This window comes from Caloenas nicobarica, chromosome 1 (assembly GCF_036013445.1).
Source record: "Caloenas nicobarica isolate bCalNic1 chromosome 1, bCalNic1.hap1, whole genome shotgun sequence".
Classification (NCBI taxonomy): Eukaryota; Metazoa; Chordata; class Aves; order Columbiformes; family Columbidae; genus Caloenas; species Caloenas nicobarica.
In genome coordinates, this window is record NC_088245.1 from 141,998,614 (window position 1) to 142,018,194 (window position 19,581).

The following is a 19,581-nucleotide window of genomic DNA, read 5'->3' on the forward strand; positions in this document are numbered from 1 at the left end:
GCGGTTGCCTGGAAACCGGTAACGCCGCCATGGAGGAGGCCCCAGGTACGGGGTGGTGGGGAGGGTCAGGGTCCGCTGCGGCCCCACGCGGGCCTCTCAACGGGCCCGCAGGCCCCCGTGTGTGCCCGCGTCCTATGGACGTCCCCGGTAACCACCTCGGTCTTCATGCACTCGCTGCTGCCCGCTGCCGGGGCATCCCCCCACTGTGCCCCTCTATGGCACTCTCCCCAGGGCCCCTCAGAGGCTCCCTCTCCCGCTCTGCCTGAGGAGCACCAGGTCTTTCCTGCCTGCCCCTCTGCTACCCCCTGCCAAACAGCGTGTCATGGGGCGCTTCTGCCTCACCATGACCTTTTCCTGGTGTCCAGGTGGTAGACAGCCTTGGAAGAGTGTCAGGCTGAGGCAGTGCTGGGCCTGCACCTCTGTGCAAGGCCAGTGCCATCACCTTTGTGTGCTGAAGTCTGCATGGGACCAATTTTCTTAGGCACAGGCTTCTGGAAAAGAAAAGGCTTTACTCTCATGTAGGTGCTTAGCTTCGGAAAAGTGAAACAGGGATCCAGAGGGACGTGGACAACCTTGAGAACTGGGCCCATGTGAACCTCGTCCTGCACCTGGGTCGGGGCAACCCAATCAATACAGGCTGGGGGATGAAGGGATTGAGAGCAGCCCTGCAGAGAAGGACTTGAAGGTACTGGTGGATGAAAAGCTGGGCATGAGCCGGCAATGTGTACTTGGAGCCCAGAAAGCCAATTGTCTCTTGGGCTGCATCAAAGGTGCATGGCCAGCAGCATGAGGGAGGTGGTTCTGCCCCTCTGCTCTGGTGAGACCCCACCTGGGGTCCTGCGTCCAGCTCTGGAGCCCTCAGTACAGGAAAGACATGGACCTGTTGGAGAGGGTCCAGAAAAGGCCACTAAGATGTTCAGAGGGCTGGAGCAGCTCTACTGTGAGGATAGGCTGAGACAGTTGGAGTTGTTCAGCCTGGAGAAGAGAAGGCTTCAGAGAGACCTTATTGCAGCCTTTCAGTACTTCAAAGGGGCCTATGAGAAAGATGGGGACAGACTTTTTAGCAGGGCCTTTTGTGATAGGACAAGGAGTAATGGTTTTAAACTAAAGGAGGGGAGATTCAGGCTGGACATGAGGAGAAAAATGTTTACAATGAGGGTGGTGAAACACTGGCACAGGTTGCCCAGAGAGGTGGTAGATCCCCTGTCACTGGAAACATTCCAGGCCAGGCTGAATGGGGCTCTGAGCAACCTGGTCTAGTTGAAGATGTCCCTGCTCATCTCAGGGGTTTGGACTAGATGTCCTCTAAAGGTCCCTTCCAACTCAAACTATTCTATGATTCTATGATTCTGTGAATATCCTGCAGCTGAGATAGAGCATCCCATACTTCATTTGAAGTGTGGGATGTGTTGTTTTCACTTTACCATGTGTGAATCAGTTAATTTTATTACCTGTTGCATTTGTAGCACTATTCTCATGTTCATTTTTATGATTTGCATTTATACTGTAAGTTAATAAGTAACTGGTGATGTCACCAGTTTCTGTGTAATAAAAACCTAGTAACCTTTATTCACAAGGCAGACTTTAAGAGATTTGAAACTTTTGGTTTCATAAGACAGAGCTAGAACATCTGGATCATATAGAGGACTATTTTAGTTGTAAGGTTGGAAACTAGAGTTAGGTTTTATTTCTCCTAATTTTATAGGAAAATACTTTGAATGTGTGCAACATAGCAATAGTAAGGTTCTAAGCAGATGTCTCCCGTCCACTTCTTTTATCTCTCTGATGGGGAGAAACAAAAGAGACAATGGGGCTGTGATGAAGATGATGTGTCTAGATCCTGCTTTGTAGCTTCATCCTTGCTGTTTCAGTCTCTGACTAATAAATATTTTATATACTTAACTGCTGTGAGAATTGATATCTTCTGTTATTCTGCTTGCTCTCAAGTCTTCTAGCTATTGTAAGAGAGACAGCAATATTCTCTAGTACAAAAAATTTCTGCCTTGGGATTTTGGATTGATTGCCTAAAACTGACTTTTATTACTAATTTTGTAGTAATGCTGACTGGTAGTGATACACAGACAGCACTATACAGCTATGCCTGATTTACACATGGATATTTTTCTTTGTGTCTATAAGCACTAAAAGACTTTAGATTTTTTTGAATGAAAGTAAGTTTTGCAAAACTCTGCTGCTTGCACATGTTGCACTCAGCAGCAGCCCAGTAAATTGCTGATGTACTCTGATGTGGTCTGAAGGCTAAAAGGAATGCTTAGGGAGTTGTTCAATGGCGTGCTGGTTTTCATAAAGAAATGGAAGACTCAGAAAAAACTGCTGAGGGGACCGTATCTGAAGATGAGTTAAACAAGCAGGACTTGATAAATGGGAAGGAATCCAACGCACCTAAAGCAGAGCTAGACCTGAAGAAGATACCTCGGCCTGGAACAGACACCTCTCATGACAGCCAAATGTTGCAGTCTCTATTTTAGGCCAGTGTTACCCCCAGGCCTGAAAGACAGCAGAATGTAGCCTGTAAGGCTGTAAGGTGCTAAGAGGAGTCAGGATTGGAAGCAAGAAAGCAAAACAAAGTTCTGGGACAAACTGAGTTTCCTCATGTGATGAGGGATGAGAAATCTCTCAATGTCCAAGTTTACTGAGAATTTTTAAGAAGCTCCTATATACAAGGATTCTGTGTGGCAGCAAAATTGCCAAGAAACATTTTCGTTTTGAAATAACTGAAAGAATATACCTGAATGAACACATTTCTCCGTTCTGAGGTGAGCTGTGGATTTTGAGAACATAGCTAAGAGAAAGGCAATCTGAAAAAAAAATGGAGGTTTGCTGAAATTCACGACTTATAGCACTGACCACTGGAACAAAGAAAACCTGAATTCATTCCTGAGTGAGTTCTTAGAAAGCTAAATGGCAGAACTGATGTGGATCTGTATAGTGTTTCAGATCAGTATCTTGAATAACTAGGAGTAGGGAAAAAACAATATTGCCGTCCTGGTCAGGCATACTGTATAATTCCAGCTGGGAAAATACATTTGATTGCCAACTTGGGGTTTTTTTGTCACTTTACACCAGTTCTAACTGCCACTATCTCAGTTTTTGGTATCAAATGCCTTAATTCTAGCTTATTTAGGAAAACTGTCTGAGAAAATATAGAGGAAAAGAAAACCAGCATTCAGAGAGACGCATACCTTTGTCGCAGTGAACCTACACAAAAGTTTTCTGGGTAAGTCAATCCATGAAACCCAGAATCTGCAACCAAAGTAGCCATGTTTCCCAATTGAGCCTCCTCCGAGTGCTTAAATTCAACATTTGTTTTGGCACAGTGCTTGAACTCCATCATAGTAACATGCACAATGAACATTGCAATAGCTTTCTTTAACTAGAACCCAGATATCAACGCAGGCGGAAATGTTCATAACCTCTTTCAGCCTAAAGCATTTTCCAGATAGGAATTAATTTATAATGAAAACTACGATAGTCTTAGTTTTTAGAAGATAAATGATTGCTAATTAGTTACAATAATTTGAAATTTTATAGCACTTTTCTCTATGGATATCAAAATACTTTGCTAAGATGGGTAAGTATTATTATCTCATTTTTCACAAGAGATAACTGACACAGCCAGAGGTGAAATGGCTGATACAAATTGTACACGTCATTACTAGGCCTGGAATTAGAATTCAGGTCTCTGAACACTCCACTATATATTTATGCAACTAGTCTGCAACTATTTCTTCAACTTCAGGGATATCAGTTCTGTTACCCCATTAAAAACTCATGAATTTCATTTAAATATATTGAGATAAATTGCAATTGTTTTCTTTTGATTTGTTTTCTGAATTAAAAACTTTCTGCATGTCTATTTTTAAGTTTTTCTCAGCACTCCTGAGGGGTAAAAGCTCATTTTAATTCTTAAAGGAAATTATGCAGGAGAGTCAGACTCTGGCAGGGGCTCAGAACCTTTGGATGAAAGTTGAGTAGGGCAGGTTGACTATATACTGACGTGAATGATATGTCTACAATATTTCTCTGCCATCACTGTTCTGATGGACAGCATTATGTTTGGACACTTTGCCTTTCCTGAAATGCCTGAAAAGTCTGAAATGCCTTGAAAGATCTTTTCCTACATGGGTTCTGACCCGAAGCCAGAAACAGGAAATGCATTTGTAGCAACTTTTTCTTGGTATCAAAGTCACACTTACACATAAAGAGATTCATTTGCATCTTGCCTATATTTGTTATTCTGAATATTTAGGTTTCTTTACATTTAACTTCTGAATTTTCTGATTTCCGATAGTATTTTATAGCTGTAGTAGTTGTACAAAATTGCTCCAATGTTCATTTAAAGGTGTTTTGAGACCATGTTTGAAGTCGAAAGGCAGAACAAATTTAGCAGAAGAGCAATGCTTGTGCTTTTTTTGCTTCTTTCAGGGACATTTATATGAATGATCAATGTGTTTGTTTTTTATATGAAAAAAGATTGGATCTTTCTCACTCCAGAGGACAATAGTAACTAGTTAAATTGTACCACTGAAAATGATAGTCTGAAAGCTGAAAAATTGCTGGAGGGTTAGTTAAGCTGCTTAAAGCTTTTAAAATTGTGTTAGTTTTATTAATTCATTTTCCATGAATATAGAGTGTTTTGAAGAAAGTCCTTTTTTCTTAAAGATTCATCTCTCCTGCTTCTCTGTGCAAGATATTAGATGGTCTCAGAATGTCTACCGCCTGATATTTTTTTGAAGTCCACCAACAAATTTCCACCCAGTATATCAAAGAGAAGCCCCAAACATGTAAACCTCTCTTCAGCTTCTTCTGTTACGCAATTTTTAGTCTTTCTATAGCAATATACTCAGAGCTTGAAGTCCTAAAACCTGAACCAGTGAATTCACCCTACAAATGAGGACTTATCTTTGAGTTATCCATATTTGTGGAGTACAGGCAGAACATAAATATTCCCTTTGGGAATCTCAAAGCATTTGAGAGGAAATGAAAATGGCATAAATGGCAGATGAAGGCAAAAATACTGAAAGTTCCTCTTCCCACCACCAGGTAAAGAGGACATGCCATCTCTTCCAAGGGAACAGGAGGGAGCTGATGAGAAACCAGCAGAAGGTGCACAGGCAAATCACAGTGGTGTCCGTGGGTATTTCCCACTGTTGTATAGTGATTTCAATACTGAACCTACAGTAGCTTCTGGCTTCTCCCACCACTCACCCCTTCCTTACTAATAAGTGTTCATCTTCAGTTGCTGCCCTTGGTGTTGCCCAATTTCATTTTGACTCTGGTCCAAGATGACCCGTGCCAGTGAAGCTCTGGGCTGACCACTGTGTCTGCAATTCCCACTGTCCCTCAGCACACAGTCTCTCTCCTGAAAATTTTTGCTGCTTAGACTTGACTTTTCTCTGTAGCTAGAACTGCAACCAATTCATTAACTCTGCCAGGGTCTTTCAGAGACCTGTATTTCTCTGTTTAACACCATTTTCATCTTGAAGTGCCTGTCCAGTGTCTATTTCAGATGTTCTGCATGTCATCTAACACACTAGATCTAGGTAGCATGGATAACAGAATCCACTAGTGAGTCTCCTGTGGTGCTTATATTGGTGCATTACATTTGGCTTTTGTTTGATTATATTTACTATTATATCTTTTTCCTGTTATAGGATGTGTTTCTTTCCTCCTAGGTTTTAAAATATGTGGATTTTTTTGAAGCAAACTTCTCCTTACACTTAATGCTAAACAGCAGGAACTCTATTGTTGGGCAGAAGGGATTTTTTTTACTACTACAGAACTGTGTATTTATTTAACATGTCATGCATGAGCAAATTAGTCAAAGGAATTAATACCTAGCACAGTAATCCCAATTGTCCTTTGCAGAAGAAAGAAAAACTAGTCTTCCAAAGGAATCATCAGCTGCAGAGGAGCAGGAAGAAGAAGTGGAACAACTGGAATCAGACACCGAGAAAGCTGGTGAGTACTATTTTCCACTGATGAGATGTTGGGACGACCTTAAAAATACCACTGCTTTCTAGTTTTCGTTTTTTCACTGTTATTGTTATGAACAGCACCTCAGACCAGTGCCATCAAGTCACAGCGACGGAGTTTCTGTACTCTTTTTCAGTTGGCTTACCTTGTGTACTTCATTTTGCTCTTTCCCATGCCTGGTCTCTGAACCCTTTTGTTGTTTTTCATAGAACACCTAGGAGATTAAAAAATCAAGACAGGCTGAAAAGCTTACAAAATAGGTAATGGGGATTTGACCTGAGGTATCAAACTGAAAAGTACTTTTAATAAGTGCTTATGACTAGCTGGAGGTCAAGTTAACAGTATTCTGCTTTGCAGTCCAGCGAAGAACTGCACTGGGTCACACATTAGCAGTATGCCTTTTTGAGGACAATGGTGTCTCATGGTGGTCTGTTGTATCTGGTTTTACTAATTGTTTTCTATAATGATGTGCATTCAATAGCTGCTGAAAAGAGGCACTTTAAACTTTATTTGGTTTCTAAAGCTGAGATCTAAACACCAAGCACAGCTGAACTGAACTATTTTGGTAGGATTTGAGCTTTAAAATCAATGTTTTTAAAACACTCTCAAAATTTTTCTTCTTCAAATTCTTCAGTTTTGAATATTGATAGTAAAGTTTTTAAAAGCCTGGGGTAGCACTTGTTAGAGACTCTTTCCAGGATAAGTTGTTACTAAGACATGGTGCCCCTTTTCTGAGCTATGGAGTGCCAATTACTTTGCTGGAGGAGGCAAGGAATGTGTGAATCCTTCCCTTTTGCACTTAGGTGCAAATATCAGCATGGAGCCTAAGATTTATGGTGAATATAAATTTCACTTATGTTTCCACTTTGAGACGCTGAAGACAATTTGGAAGAGCAAGATAACAGTGAAGTATCCTCAGAAGCACAAAAAAGGCCTGAGAAGGTGGAAAAGAAAATCTCAGAAACTTTCTTCTATAACTATGAAGATATATGTTCACGTCCATTTGTCACTGAAGACTCTGGGATACCAATTAACCTTCTTACTCTTAAATATCCTTTCTGTTGAGGTTCTGCAAATTTAAAGCTAGGAATATTTAATATATCTTCTGAAAACTGTCCTTGTCTAATTTGGAGAAGCCTATGTGGCATTAGGGGGTTACCTCTGGTTGAGACACAAGTAAGTATCCTGACGAGCTATGGGTCCGGGTGAACCATCAGGCTTTTAGTGACCAGATTCAGTATTCTCATTTCAGTTTTGGTTAAGTGTTTCTGTCCACTTAGTAAACTTTTCTAGAAAGCCAGTGTCAAATATTTTCCTTATTGAACTGTTCTCAGACATTCTTTTGGATATGACTGCACCAGAAGTGCAAACCTGATGGTGATGGATAGCCAAACACTGATGTATATAGCAGGCAACCAAGTGGTGGTCCTGGAGCTGAAACCTAAATCTCAAAGATATCTCCGGAGCAGTGGTGGTGGTGGAATTGGGTTTATTACGGTATGGCTTTTGTTTTGTGTTTTAGGATGTTAGTCACTTTCTAGCAGTGAAATGTTCACTTGGTTGCTTGATGGGAGATTTCTACAGCTGCACACACATATGCGTAAGAAAGTATGGTATTGATTAGGGGAACTTGTGGACCATGCAGCATGGGCTACTCAGCACGTCAACATAAATGGCAGAGGACAAATATCTGCACACCCAAGTCCCAGGCTCAGGTACCTTAAAGGACTCACAGGATTAATTTTTAGAACTATTACATTTTTATTTAAATATTTCAGCTCATATAATTTTTTTTGAACACTCATCTCTCCTAGTCACAGCTAATATTAGTATAGTGTTTTACCTGCAATTAAAATTTATCAAATCAAGTTCCTAGGTAAATGAAGAGAAAAAGTATCTGGTTTCACTCTGGTAAACTCCTACCAAGAGCTTTGACTCTCAAATGCTTTGTCTGGATTTGAAGCATCTTACTCTGTGAAGGGCTCTGCTATCTCTCAGTTGTATTCCACATGAGCAAGGCTTTCAGAACACCAGCCTCAGACTGTTCTGCTCCATTGTGAGCAGCCTTTTCTGGGTAATCACGATACATCTTTATGTCTCCAGAACAACGTCATTCAGGGTGGCTTTTCTGCAGGTGTCTGCTGAAGGAGATGGCTGCTGACACAAATGCTGCTCATGGAAAGATCAGCTAGTAGGCTGAATGAGGCAGGAATAGTAAGAGAATGCATGATAAAGCAAATTATTTCACAGTTTGTCATGGTTCTGCATTATATGTGTGATACACCATTTTGTTTGGATAATGGTTTTATCATTTTGTGTGCATAGTGACTTCTTTCTGATATTGAGCAAAAGATGGGCAGTTGTTTAGAATAAATGCATAGAAAAAGGCAACCTAGTATCTATGGCAGTATCTTTTTACTAATGAGTGAGTAAATTTAAAAAAAACCCACCTCAATAACTAGCAGGATAGAGACAGAGGTGTCATTACAACATACAATGGGACTTTTGCTTTTTCAAGGCACATGCTACGAAGCAGTACTTTGCAGTAGGAGAAAAAGGAAAGAAGCCAAATATCATCATCTACGATTACCCTTCACTGAGGCCCTACAGAATACTGCAAGGTAGTGTAAGAAGTTCTATTTTCATTTTACACAAATGGGCCTGGATTTATAGATCACAGCAAATAGAATAGTGGTTCATTCTAAGTTTAGAAGGAAGTATGGCCTTTTGGTCCTTCACAGCAAAACAGAAAGCACTGATTTCAAGCTTTTTCATTATCCCATGGGAGGAAACTTTTATTTAGCAGAAATAGCCAACTGAGAGCTATTACCTAGTGAAAAAAATATTTGCAGTGAAAGTTGAGCTCCTTCTAAGTAGATTTTCCTATTGTTTCTTCTGCTTTTCCATGTATGTGTGTATTTGGGCTTGCATGTTTCTTCAGGTGGAACAGAGGAAGCCTACGTTTTTGGTGATTTCAACCATGCTGGCACTTTACTGGCCAGTGTTGGGAGCAGCCCTGACTACATGCTTACTATCTGGGACTGGAAACAAGAAAACATTGTGTTGAGATCAAAAGCTTTTTCACAGGATGTTTACAAGGTCTCATTTTCTGCTGATAATGAAGAGCAACTAACTACATCTGGATCAGGACACATCAGGTAGGTTTAGTGATTAGATTAATACATATCACTTCTAAAGTCATAATATGTAGAAGATGACTAACAGGAATGTATCATTAACAAACATGGATCAATGAGGAATGCTGTTTTACCTGGCCATTACAGTTACAAGAAGGAGAAAGTTCAAGTCCTTCAGCCAGTCAGCCAAGTCTTTTAACACCTTTGCTGTGCAAAAAGAAGGATGCTTGATGTTGAATGTCAGAACGACTGGCTCCATTCTTGTAATTTCAACAAGCACTGGGGAGAATTAATAAAATATATGTGTGTGTGTGTGTGTGTGTCCCACCTGGTAACATAACATATATGCCTCTTGCGCCTTCTGGGCTTTCTACCTTTGATTTCTTGAACTCATCTGCTATTTGGGCAGCCATTACAACTCGTCAAGTCACGGATCAGAAACCCTCTGATACCTCCACAAGCCTGCAAGGAATCCTTACAAAATATATACTTCCATACACTCACTTCTCTGGTAAATTCATGGATCCTTTTGTAATAAAAAATAAACCACAACTTTAAGCTCTTTGGGACAGGGATTAGCTTTGTGTTCTGTATTTATCCAGTGTTCAATGTTAATAGAGCGGTGACTTAAGATATGACCTAGGTATTATCATAATAGAAATGATACCTTTAAAAGTATAACACATCTAAGGTTTCTTTGATTTTTAACAAGGGAATCAGATCAAAATCTGAGATCTGCTCTATAGTTTGGTTGCAGGGTGGGTCTGAAATAGAAAACGGCTTATTTAGACCCAGAAAAAATGTGGTTTAGAGTATATTATTTATGGAAATCTGACAAATCAAAAATCACTTAGAATCTTTCTTTTGAGCTAAAATACTACGAATAAATACTGACATAGCTTTTGTAACATGATAAACAAGATCTTTTGCCCAAATGTGGTCTCCAATTCCAATTTCCAACACCTGTCTTAAGTATAATGTGTTCTGCACAGACAGTGAACCATCCTTAATTGCAGATGTTAATTTTTATGTAATGCAGTAATTTAAAGTTATGTTTTATACTGCTAAAATATAATTATTAAATAGAAATAGCTATGAAGATCTAGGATAAAACATTTGGCTCAGTGAGATGTTATAGTCAAACTCAAGCCCATGTAGGTACTTGTATGAAATTCAGTGAAGACCTTAGTCCCTTGGATTTACAAAGTTGAGCATCATACACTGTAGACAGCAAGAGTAAAATAGGTATCCCTAACTATGTGTATTGGTTGTAGCTGGAAAAAATTACTGTAGTCTTCATAATGCCCACTCTAAATCCTTTTCCTAGCTTTTTCGTAGGGGTAGTATAGGGAAATGTTTGTGTAGTTACAAAGCTTCATCTCATTTTAAAAAGAAAAACTCAATGTCTCCCATGAAAAAGAATAATAAAGGAGGAACAGCGCTAACCTCAGAGGCATCCCTGGTAAGATTATTATGTCTGACAGAGACTGAAGAATGTGTTGAGGAAATCCTGTATCAGACAGCGATGTTTTTTCTATACTCAGGTTCTGGAAGATGGCTCTCACATTCACTGGTCTGAAGTTACAAGGAGCTTTGGGGAGGTTTGGAAAAACAGCAGTGTCTGACATTATAGGTTATGTGGAGCTGCCTGATGGGAAGGTAAGTAAGAGGAATTTTAATTGGTTTCATGTTTCCTCTCAGGTTTAGATATAAAGTCAACTGAGTAAGTTGGAGAGTTACTATTTGCTTCAAAGTGATTTGAATTAAACCCTCAATGCACTGCTCTGATAAGCTAATATTGACATTAATTTGCCAGAAACCTGGCTTGCTTTATAATAATTGAAAAGTACAGTTAGTATTGTAATTCCCAGACAAAAGATCTCTGTTGGCTTAGAGCTGAGGCTCCTCAAATGGGATAGTGAAAATGTTATTGTAAAGAAATACAAAGACTGTTAGCCTTGATCTTTAACCGTTTCAGTGCATGTAAATGAGGTCACATTGCTAAAAAGTTGAATCTTCTCACCTTTTACACCTTCTCTTGCAAATACCCATACATTGCTATGAATTTAATGCTTGCACTGAAGGAAGCCACAAATGTTAACCAGATTCTTGCCAGTATTTCTGCGTGGTGCAGGTGCTTATGCACATCTCTTCATTTGCATTGAAGGTTATCTCTGGGACTGAGTGGGGCAACTTGCTGCTTTGGGAAGGGGGCCTCATTAAAGTAGAGCTCTGTCGAGGTGAAAACAAGCCCTGTCACAGTGGCCCTATCAGCCAGTTAGTTCTGGAGGAAGGAGAACTTGTCACTGTTGGAAAAGATGGCTTCGTTCGGGTGAGTTTTTCTTCTGCTCTGCCTTTAGTTGGGCAAATTTGTGGTCAGCAGGTAAATGTTACATATTTTCTTTATTGGAGTTTATTTATGGAGGCAAGCTATAGTGCAGTTGCTTTCTGAGAATGAATTTTTAGAACAAACAGAATAAGAGTACATCTCCACAGTGTATATGCTTGAATCAGGTAGTGTTCATGCAATGTTCTCTGTTTAATAGCAGTAACCAAATCACCTTTTACTTTCATAAATCAAAATAATTTTCAGTGATTCTCTAAAAGCTTTGGTCTTGCCCGCAATCTAACATTTTTTTTCCGTGTGTAGTTTTGGTTAATCTTCAGATATGATTTTCAGGCCTATTAATACATTTGGTGTTATTTCAAACTATCGCAATATTTGAAATTAGTTTTCTGATTATTTGGATGCTCAGATTATTAATGTTAAAATGACATAGAAATTAACTAGTACCTTGGAGATATATGTGCTGAAATAGAGGAACAATTAAAAGACATTGAGCATCCTGAAATTAACATATAATTCTGTAAATTAAGGTCAAAATAGTTTCCTTACCCATACCACTAGTTTCGGTCTCACCTGTCAATTAGAAATGATTTTGTAATCTTGTTTGCCTTCTTTTTAAGGGAAGACAAGATGTGTCTTCTGCTGGCATGTGAAAGACCCAGATAATCAACAGATAGTGGAGGGTTTCAAACACCCAATGTTTTTGTTGTTGTTGTTGGTGGTGGTGTGTTTTATAAAATGATATTATCCTATTAGAAAAACTCACTTGGTTATAAAGGTGCCAACTGGTGTCTTATCCGTATCCCACAGAGCAGAACATGAATATGTTAGATCTCCCAGTCTTTCTTCTGTGCTGCCTCAGTACAAGCAAGGCAGATATCATTTACTCTCTATAGTTCTGAGGTTGCTGTGAATAGCTCTGCCAGTGCCAGGGATGAATTTAAGCTGTTTCAGAATTGGACAAAGAACTTTTACATATACTTTGCATTGTACTCAAGTGTATCAGATAGTGGTTGCTGATTACCACTGTTCTAGGTGACGTTCAAAACAGTGAGGTAGATGTGACAGGTTTCATATGCTGCCTGTAGAATCTACACTCCCCTGTATCTTATAATTTTGAATTTCCATATTAATCACATATGAAAACATAACATAGCCTTATAAAAGCACTTTTTTTTTTTTTTTTTTTAAATGCTTCCAATTGCTGTGAAGGTGTGGAACTTTGAGGTAATAGATGGTGCTGATTCTGTGGATGACACAGGCTTACTGGAGGTGGAGCCTATGAATGAACTTCAGGTTGGCAAGAATGTCAGCCTGAGTTTCATGTCAAAAATTAATGACAGTGGACAGCCTGGACAGCCTATTTGGTATGCTCAGGTAAGTTACACTCAAGTACATACATCTTTGTGGAGAAACACAAAATGAGGGAGGTGATGTTAAGCAACAGCAGGAGTCAATTACAAATCAATATGTTTCTTTTTTGTAGAATTCCATTTTCTTCTGGAGATATATATAATCTTCTTATATATAAATATATATACACAAATCTTCTTCTTCTTTCAAACATTGGAACAGGCTTCCTAGCGAGGTGCTTGGTGCCCCAAGCCTGTCAGTGTTTAAGAGGCATTTGAACAATGCCCTTAATAAGATGCTTTAACTTTTAGGCAGCCCTAAAGTGGTCAGGCAGTTGGACTAGATGATCACTGTAGGTCCCTTCGAATTGAATTATTCCATTCCAATTTTTAGTGTATAGTAGCATATGAGACTCTGGCTTTCAGAGCCAGAGCTGCACAGGAACAGGAGGATGTCAAAAGGTGATGTCCAAGTTCTGTTATCCTGGACTGATGGATAGGACTGATAGGACCAACATCACCACATTTAGTCATTTCAGTTTCACAATTATAATCATTAAGGAAATTTTTAAAAGTCATCATGGGCAGTTTGATTTCCAAATTGAGTTTGAAAGTATTCGAGTGACATGTTTTGTTTTTTCTTCTTCAGGATGCCAATGGAGCAATGTGGAAGCTGGATTTGACTTTTTCAAATATGGTAAGTTTGTTTTCTTTTTCTTTCTTCTAATTTCTTCAATTCCTTTGCAATAACTTCCTTTAGCTATACTGGATGCATCTGCAATGAAGTCTGTGTTTTATGAAGGTGCACAGTTAAAAATTTTAGCACTGAAACAGATTTTTCTTAAAATTTATTTTCATGATGTTATTGAATATAATGACTGTGCAGGATTATCAAAAGTAATTTGATTTTGGATTCTTGAAAATTTGGCTGCTGAATCCAAGTTACCTTAAAGGAGTTTTATTCTTATAAACTGGTAATAAAAGTTGCATGGATGCAGGAAATTAGTTCAAGGAGTTATGGATATATCCTTTCTAGATAGATATGTGAAACAATCCTTACTGTTGTCTCTAAATGACACGAAGAACTAGGAAAAACAAGGAGAAGATGAAATGCACTTCACATGTTTTTTCCTACTGGTTACTAATGTTACTGCTGGAGATGTTTTTGATGGAGAAATAGGTGACACAGTTAAAATGGGGGCATTTAATTTTTGCTTACTAACATATTACAGTAAATGGGAATAATCCCTTTGAGAGGAATAAAGTTCTGCGGCAACAGATAAAATTATGTTCCAAGAATTTTATGGTGAACAAAAGACATACAAAGCATACTATAAAAAGTAATGTAAAAAATGTATAGCAAGCCCTAGAATTCCCTGGATAATGAAATGATTTCCCAGGCAGCATAAGCCCTAGGCCTGAGAGCATTTTCTTTGCCTTCAGAGCAACAGCTCTTTGTTAAAAATACTAATTCCAACCCTGAAACCACTTAATGAAAGGCGTTCCTCTTTATTTTCACATAGAAAATGATGGTATTTTAAATGAACTTAATCTTTCTACACTAATTTTGCTCAAGATCTTCTTATGAACATTTGAACTTTAAAAAAGGGAAGGAATTGCTTATAGGTACCTTATACATGCCAAATTTTGTTCACACAAACAGTACCCGTCTATATTTTTGAGATTGACTGTAGGTATGGCTGGTAATACCTCGTAAGTGCAGCTCCAGAACGTAGCAGAATTTCTGTTATTCTGTTTTGCACTGCAGACCCGTGATCCAGAGTGCCTGTGTACCTTTCACTCTGGAAGAATTGAAGCCATAAGTGTTTCTCCCATTACGTACCTCCTGGCCACCACTGCTCTTGACCGTAAGTACACTATTCCTTTCCTCTCATACCACTGTGACTATTATTTTTGAAGAGTAATGATGCTTGGTTTGGAACTACTCCATTTTGAACTGAAGTTGTGTGTTTGCTCTGGAAAAGTCAAAAGTCACTTTATAGACAATTGTTATTCCAGGGATCAGTTCTTTAATAATTAAGACAAATTGTTAATGTTTTGAAATAATGCAGTATGGCTGCTTCATCTTAAAAGCCTGGGATTTAAAATAAATGAGATAAGTCTTCAAAGGGAAGCTTTGTAAATTCTCTTCTTTCTGAAGGAACTGGCTGAAAAGATGAGGCATTTGTTTTGAATAACAGCACTTGTATTCCAGACTCTAGATCGATAAGTGTTGGAATTTTTGTTTTGTAAGGAATCACATACATCTCTAGCATTGTGTAAGTCATTGTGAATATTAATATTTGTGGCTTTCTTAGAAAATACAATAGCTATCACGCTCCCAACAACAGTTAACATGAAATAACGAACATATTTATGTAACTTATATAAATATTGCAATTTAGGTCTCTCTCAGTTAGCTGTATCATGCTTTGAACCAAGAACCACTGGCCAAAACACTAACAATGTCATTTACACTTCTCAGAAAATTCTACAAGGTTTTTAACTCAATTCTTGTCAGCAGTACCTTGTCATTTGTCTGTGTTATACAATGTACATGCTCTTCTAGCCTGAAGACAAACTCCTACCGGTTGAGCAAATGACAGGATATTTGCCAGCTGGAATGGAATTTTATGCAGACCAATACGTATGTCTATGAATCTGTTAATTTCATCTCTGTGAAACTGGCTTTTCTTTGGACAGTCTCCCGTTTTCATCGATTTAAAATTTTCCTCCCTAGGCTAGTAGCATGTCATCTTTTCCTGTGTTGTCAGTACAGATTTTCCTTACAGTATGCCAAAGTTCTGTGATTACTTGAAAATTACACATGGTGGTCAGCATGCTATTTATTACAACCCTCAGCCCTGACAACTCTTGGGAGCGTTTCAGTTAAAGAGTGAAGAAAGCTTATGTTTTGTTCATGAGCACCGTGCTACCGTGCTAGCTGTGGTACTTTGTAACCATCAGGCATGTCTTTCCAAATGGGTGTTCGGTACTCAAAAACTAATAGATTTCTCTCCAGCTTTAAATAAATTCTCCATAAATCTTAAAATGTGACATTGCAAGAAATAAATTCTTACTGTCTCCTCTCCACACAGGATCAGTGCGTATCTATGATTTCATCAGCAACAGGCAGCTGAGTGAAATGAAGTTTAAACAAGGAGGAACATCACTGATGTGGGCACCTCGTATTGTGAGTTTTTGTTAGTGTGTTACCAAAAATTCATAAGAGGCCTGTGAGCCTGCCAGCAGCAAGTAAGTTGCTCACAGTACTAGACCTTAAACAAGTCACTGTTAAGCCATGGTGGAATTTACTGTAGTAGTATATATGTGGAAGTTTGTGGAGTGGTATGTATGTGTATAGTATGTTTACAGTTTGACTTTAGTGTGGATTATCAGGTATCCTACTTCGTGTCTTCCTGAGATTTTAAAATCACATCTGTGTGCACTCCCAGGAAGTAGTCTTAGTTTATAGACTAACAGCTTCTATTTAACCCACACAGAGTAATTGACAATTAACACGAGTTAGTTAACACATTTTGAAATGACAACCCAGACAATCTACAAACATTTGGAGACAAATCATAAAAAGCTGTTGCCAGAACTGATCATTTATGGAGTATGGAGTCTATCACTTTTACACGTATTTGCTAATTTTAATTAAAATAGTGTTTAGTTATGTTCTTGAGGAAACATAGCAAGCCTGGTGGGTTAATTATAAGCAAATTTATGGAGGAAAGTGTTTGAATTTCCAAGGAGAGAGTAACACTGGGACAGTGCTCTTATAGCTATAATTCTGGCCATGCAGACTTTCGGGGATGCTGTTAGGTGATGACCTGTACATTCAAGAGGTAAGCTGACTGCCACAACAAATGGTACAGCATTACAAAACTGATTCAGTTCATTTTCACAAAAGTTGACACTAAACACAGTCTGAAAAATCAAGGGTACTTAGTCTGTCTAGCTGCATTTAAACCCCCAATGGATACTTACGCATAGCTTAAAGTGATCAAAGGTATTTGCAAATCTGTGCTCACAGAGCTCATATATTCACTCACGTCTCTTTGCACAGCAGTTCTCCTTCTGGTCTCATTTCTGTTGTGCATTAATATTGATCTGTGTCATGTCTGGAGCTGGCTCAGCTTGTAAATCACTTCAAGACACTACCATGTGTGGCTAATACCAGTTAAATCTGCAGGTCCAGCTAGATCCAGCTAAAACATGGGCCTGTTTCTGCTAATGCTCTCACAATTCAAACCTGTCTACGTTGTTGGCAACTGGTGTACCTACAGGACCTGTGGTAAAGACTCCATAGCCTCCTGTTTCCATCTCGCGTAGCTGTCCCTGTTGACAACTGTACTTCACATGGAGTCAGCCAGGTCCAAGTCTGTGCTCTTGCCTCTTCAAAAATCATACCCACATTTGATGCCAAATATTGTATTTAGGATAATATAATAATTCCTTTTTTAGGTTCCAACTCTCCTCCTTAAGAAGAAGCTATTGATATATTTGTATATCTGTGTGAACTACCTCTTCCTCAGACATTACAACCACATCCTCATTAACATTCCCAGTCTCAATGGCATGTTATCAATTAAAAAAAAAAACCAACAAAAAACCAACAATCCAAACAACAAAAAAAATCCCCAGTCCTCCCACTCCCTTTATGATAGCATATTAGAGAGAATAAACAGCATTTCCCATGTATGAAATATTCTTTGTGCTTTAGCAGCACTTCCATGTAAGATAAGTTACAGGTTAACACCAGAGCATGTGCTATACCAATTCTTATTCAGAGCTCTCAGATATACGCTGTGATTTTTTTTTTCCTCATTCTTCCACTCAAAGGTAAATCCTAAAGGAGGTCTGATTGCTGTGGGGTTTGAAGACGGTGTTGTCCGGATAATTGAAGTTTATGATCCCAAAGGACTGCCTATTTATGCAGGAATGTCCAATAGAGATAATGCAGATATAAATCTCAAACAAGCTTTCAAACCTCATTCTACTGCAGTTACAGCCTTGGCATATGAACAAAATGGAGAAGTGCTTGCCACAGGGGTACGTATCACTTCTTTTGGTTTTGTTTATTAAACCACAAATACAGAGATTATTTAAAGAGATAAAGTAAAGGTTGTTTATTGACAACACAGTTATACTTCTGTTACTGCTGTTGATTGCTTCTTGTAGTTCTTTACAGTGCTGAGGGAAGAGAAGGATTTGTTTGCACTCACATTTGTTTTCTGAAGGAAAGCACCCGTGCAATTCATACAATTCATTTTGTGAACTACTGGACTGTTTAGTGTGAATACTGTAATCCCCTTTGCAGATGGATTTGGTTCATTTTGGAATTAGTTTAGTAGCATATTGGAATTAGTAAAAGCGAGTCCATTCATACACCACTTGGGCAGCACTCCGGCCGCTACCCAGCACTGCCTTACAACAGGATCAACCAGTTGGTTTGTCAGTGTTCCTGCTAGTCTTTGAGATGATTTCCAGTCAATGTGGTCTCTCTTTTTAAATGCTGGCCTTCAGCCATGGTCAGTGCACTTGCAGTTATGTGTTCCTTGAGCTGAATCACCATGCATTTCATTTAATCCGGGATTTCAGCTGTTGTGCACCAGTTCTGGATTTTCTTGTCATCTGGGGAAATGAGCCTGTGCTATCTTATATGAAAAAAAAGGCCTGAGCTTTAAAGGAGCCCCTGGGGCAATGGGCAGAAAGCACAGTGGCTGGGGATACCAGGTGAGGCCCATTAGGACAATTAAGGGCTGTGGGTGCCCTCAGGGCCCTGGAGTAAGGTGGGCAGGTTTTTTATTTCCTCCCTGTAATCATCATGGAAATCCAATTCTAAGTTTCAAGGCACTTGTAAGTCCCCCTGTTGAGCCACAAAACATTTGAAGTATGTGTTTATGTCACAAAGTACTTATAGTCTTTCTAAGTTTTCATCAGCTTTGCTTTGATTCAGTCATGATTTTTTTTTCTTCTCAGAGTAAAGACAGGACTGTTTTCTTTTTTGCTGTTGAAGATAAATATGAGCCAATTGGATTCATCTGTGTTCCTGGGCCTGTGCAGGCATTACAGTGGTCTCCACCTTCTCATGTGAGCAATTCGTGTTTGTTTTCTTTCCTTCCCTACAGTGTTAAAATGTCATTTTGAAAAGAAATTCCAATGAAAATTGATGAAGATTTGTGACCCTAGAGAATGACAGGTTCTGTGTAGCTGTATCTCCAGTTCAGTCACTTTGACATGTTTTGGACTTTGAGTAATAAATAGCAGAAACATATGCAAACCACACAATTTTGCTCAGCTTTTTGAGTTCTTGCCTTGAAGAAACGAGTTGACTATGATTGCCTGTGCCTCTTGCCCATATTAAAATAGGCTTTTGCAAACCTTTCAGACCACATTAAGAAAGCTTTTGGGTGCTTCTTGGAATTCACAATCTGTGTTTGAAGTGTGTCAGTGGCATATTCAAATAGATTCTTGCTAATATTTCAGAAGTTTTATAAGGTTAGAGTAAAATCTGAAATTTTGGTTGGTCCAGCATTCTCATTTAGAAGGGAGATTGTTCGTTATATTTAGATGCTGACAAAGTGGCCAGCAAGATAGTGCACAGTGGCACAGTGTAGCTATTATTGCTTATTCATGTGAACTGATAAAAACTGTGTTGGCAAAAGAACTCTTGTTGGCATGAACTTTATCTTACTGCAGAAATGACAGATCTTGATCTGAGAGTTGCATTTTGAGTTAT

At 38.9% G+C, this 19,581-nt stretch overlaps 1 protein-coding gene across 1 annotated transcript in view; it reads left to right on the forward strand.

Annotated features, from left to right (window-relative positions):
• The first annotated feature begins 29 nt into the window (after window positions 1-29).
• CFAP44 (cilia and flagella associated protein 44) overlaps window positions 30-19,581 on the forward strand; it is a 43,583-nt gene continuing 24,031 nt past the window's right edge. Inside the window, exons 1-14 of the mRNA XM_065652092.1 lie at window positions 30-45; window positions 5,890-5,982; window positions 6,869-7,048; window positions 7,334-7,494; window positions 8,516-8,618; window positions 8,939-9,155; window positions 10,679-10,793; window positions 11,302-11,466; window positions 12,694-12,858; window positions 13,483-13,530; window positions 14,602-14,701; window positions 15,932-16,026; window positions 17,682-17,891; window positions 18,822-18,932. Coding sequence (XP_065508164.1) covers window positions 30-45; window positions 5,890-5,982; window positions 6,869-7,048; window positions 7,334-7,494; window positions 8,516-8,618; window positions 8,939-9,155; window positions 10,679-10,793; window positions 11,302-11,466; window positions 12,694-12,858; window positions 13,483-13,530; window positions 14,602-14,701; window positions 15,932-16,026; window positions 17,682-17,891; window positions 18,822-18,932 — 1,779 coding nt within the window. The remainder of the gene's footprint in view (window positions 46-5,889; window positions 5,983-6,868; window positions 7,049-7,333; window positions 7,495-8,515; window positions 8,619-8,938; window positions 9,156-10,678; window positions 10,794-11,301; window positions 11,467-12,693; window positions 12,859-13,482; window positions 13,531-14,601; window positions 14,702-15,931; window positions 16,027-17,681; window positions 17,892-18,821; window positions 18,933-19,581) is intronic.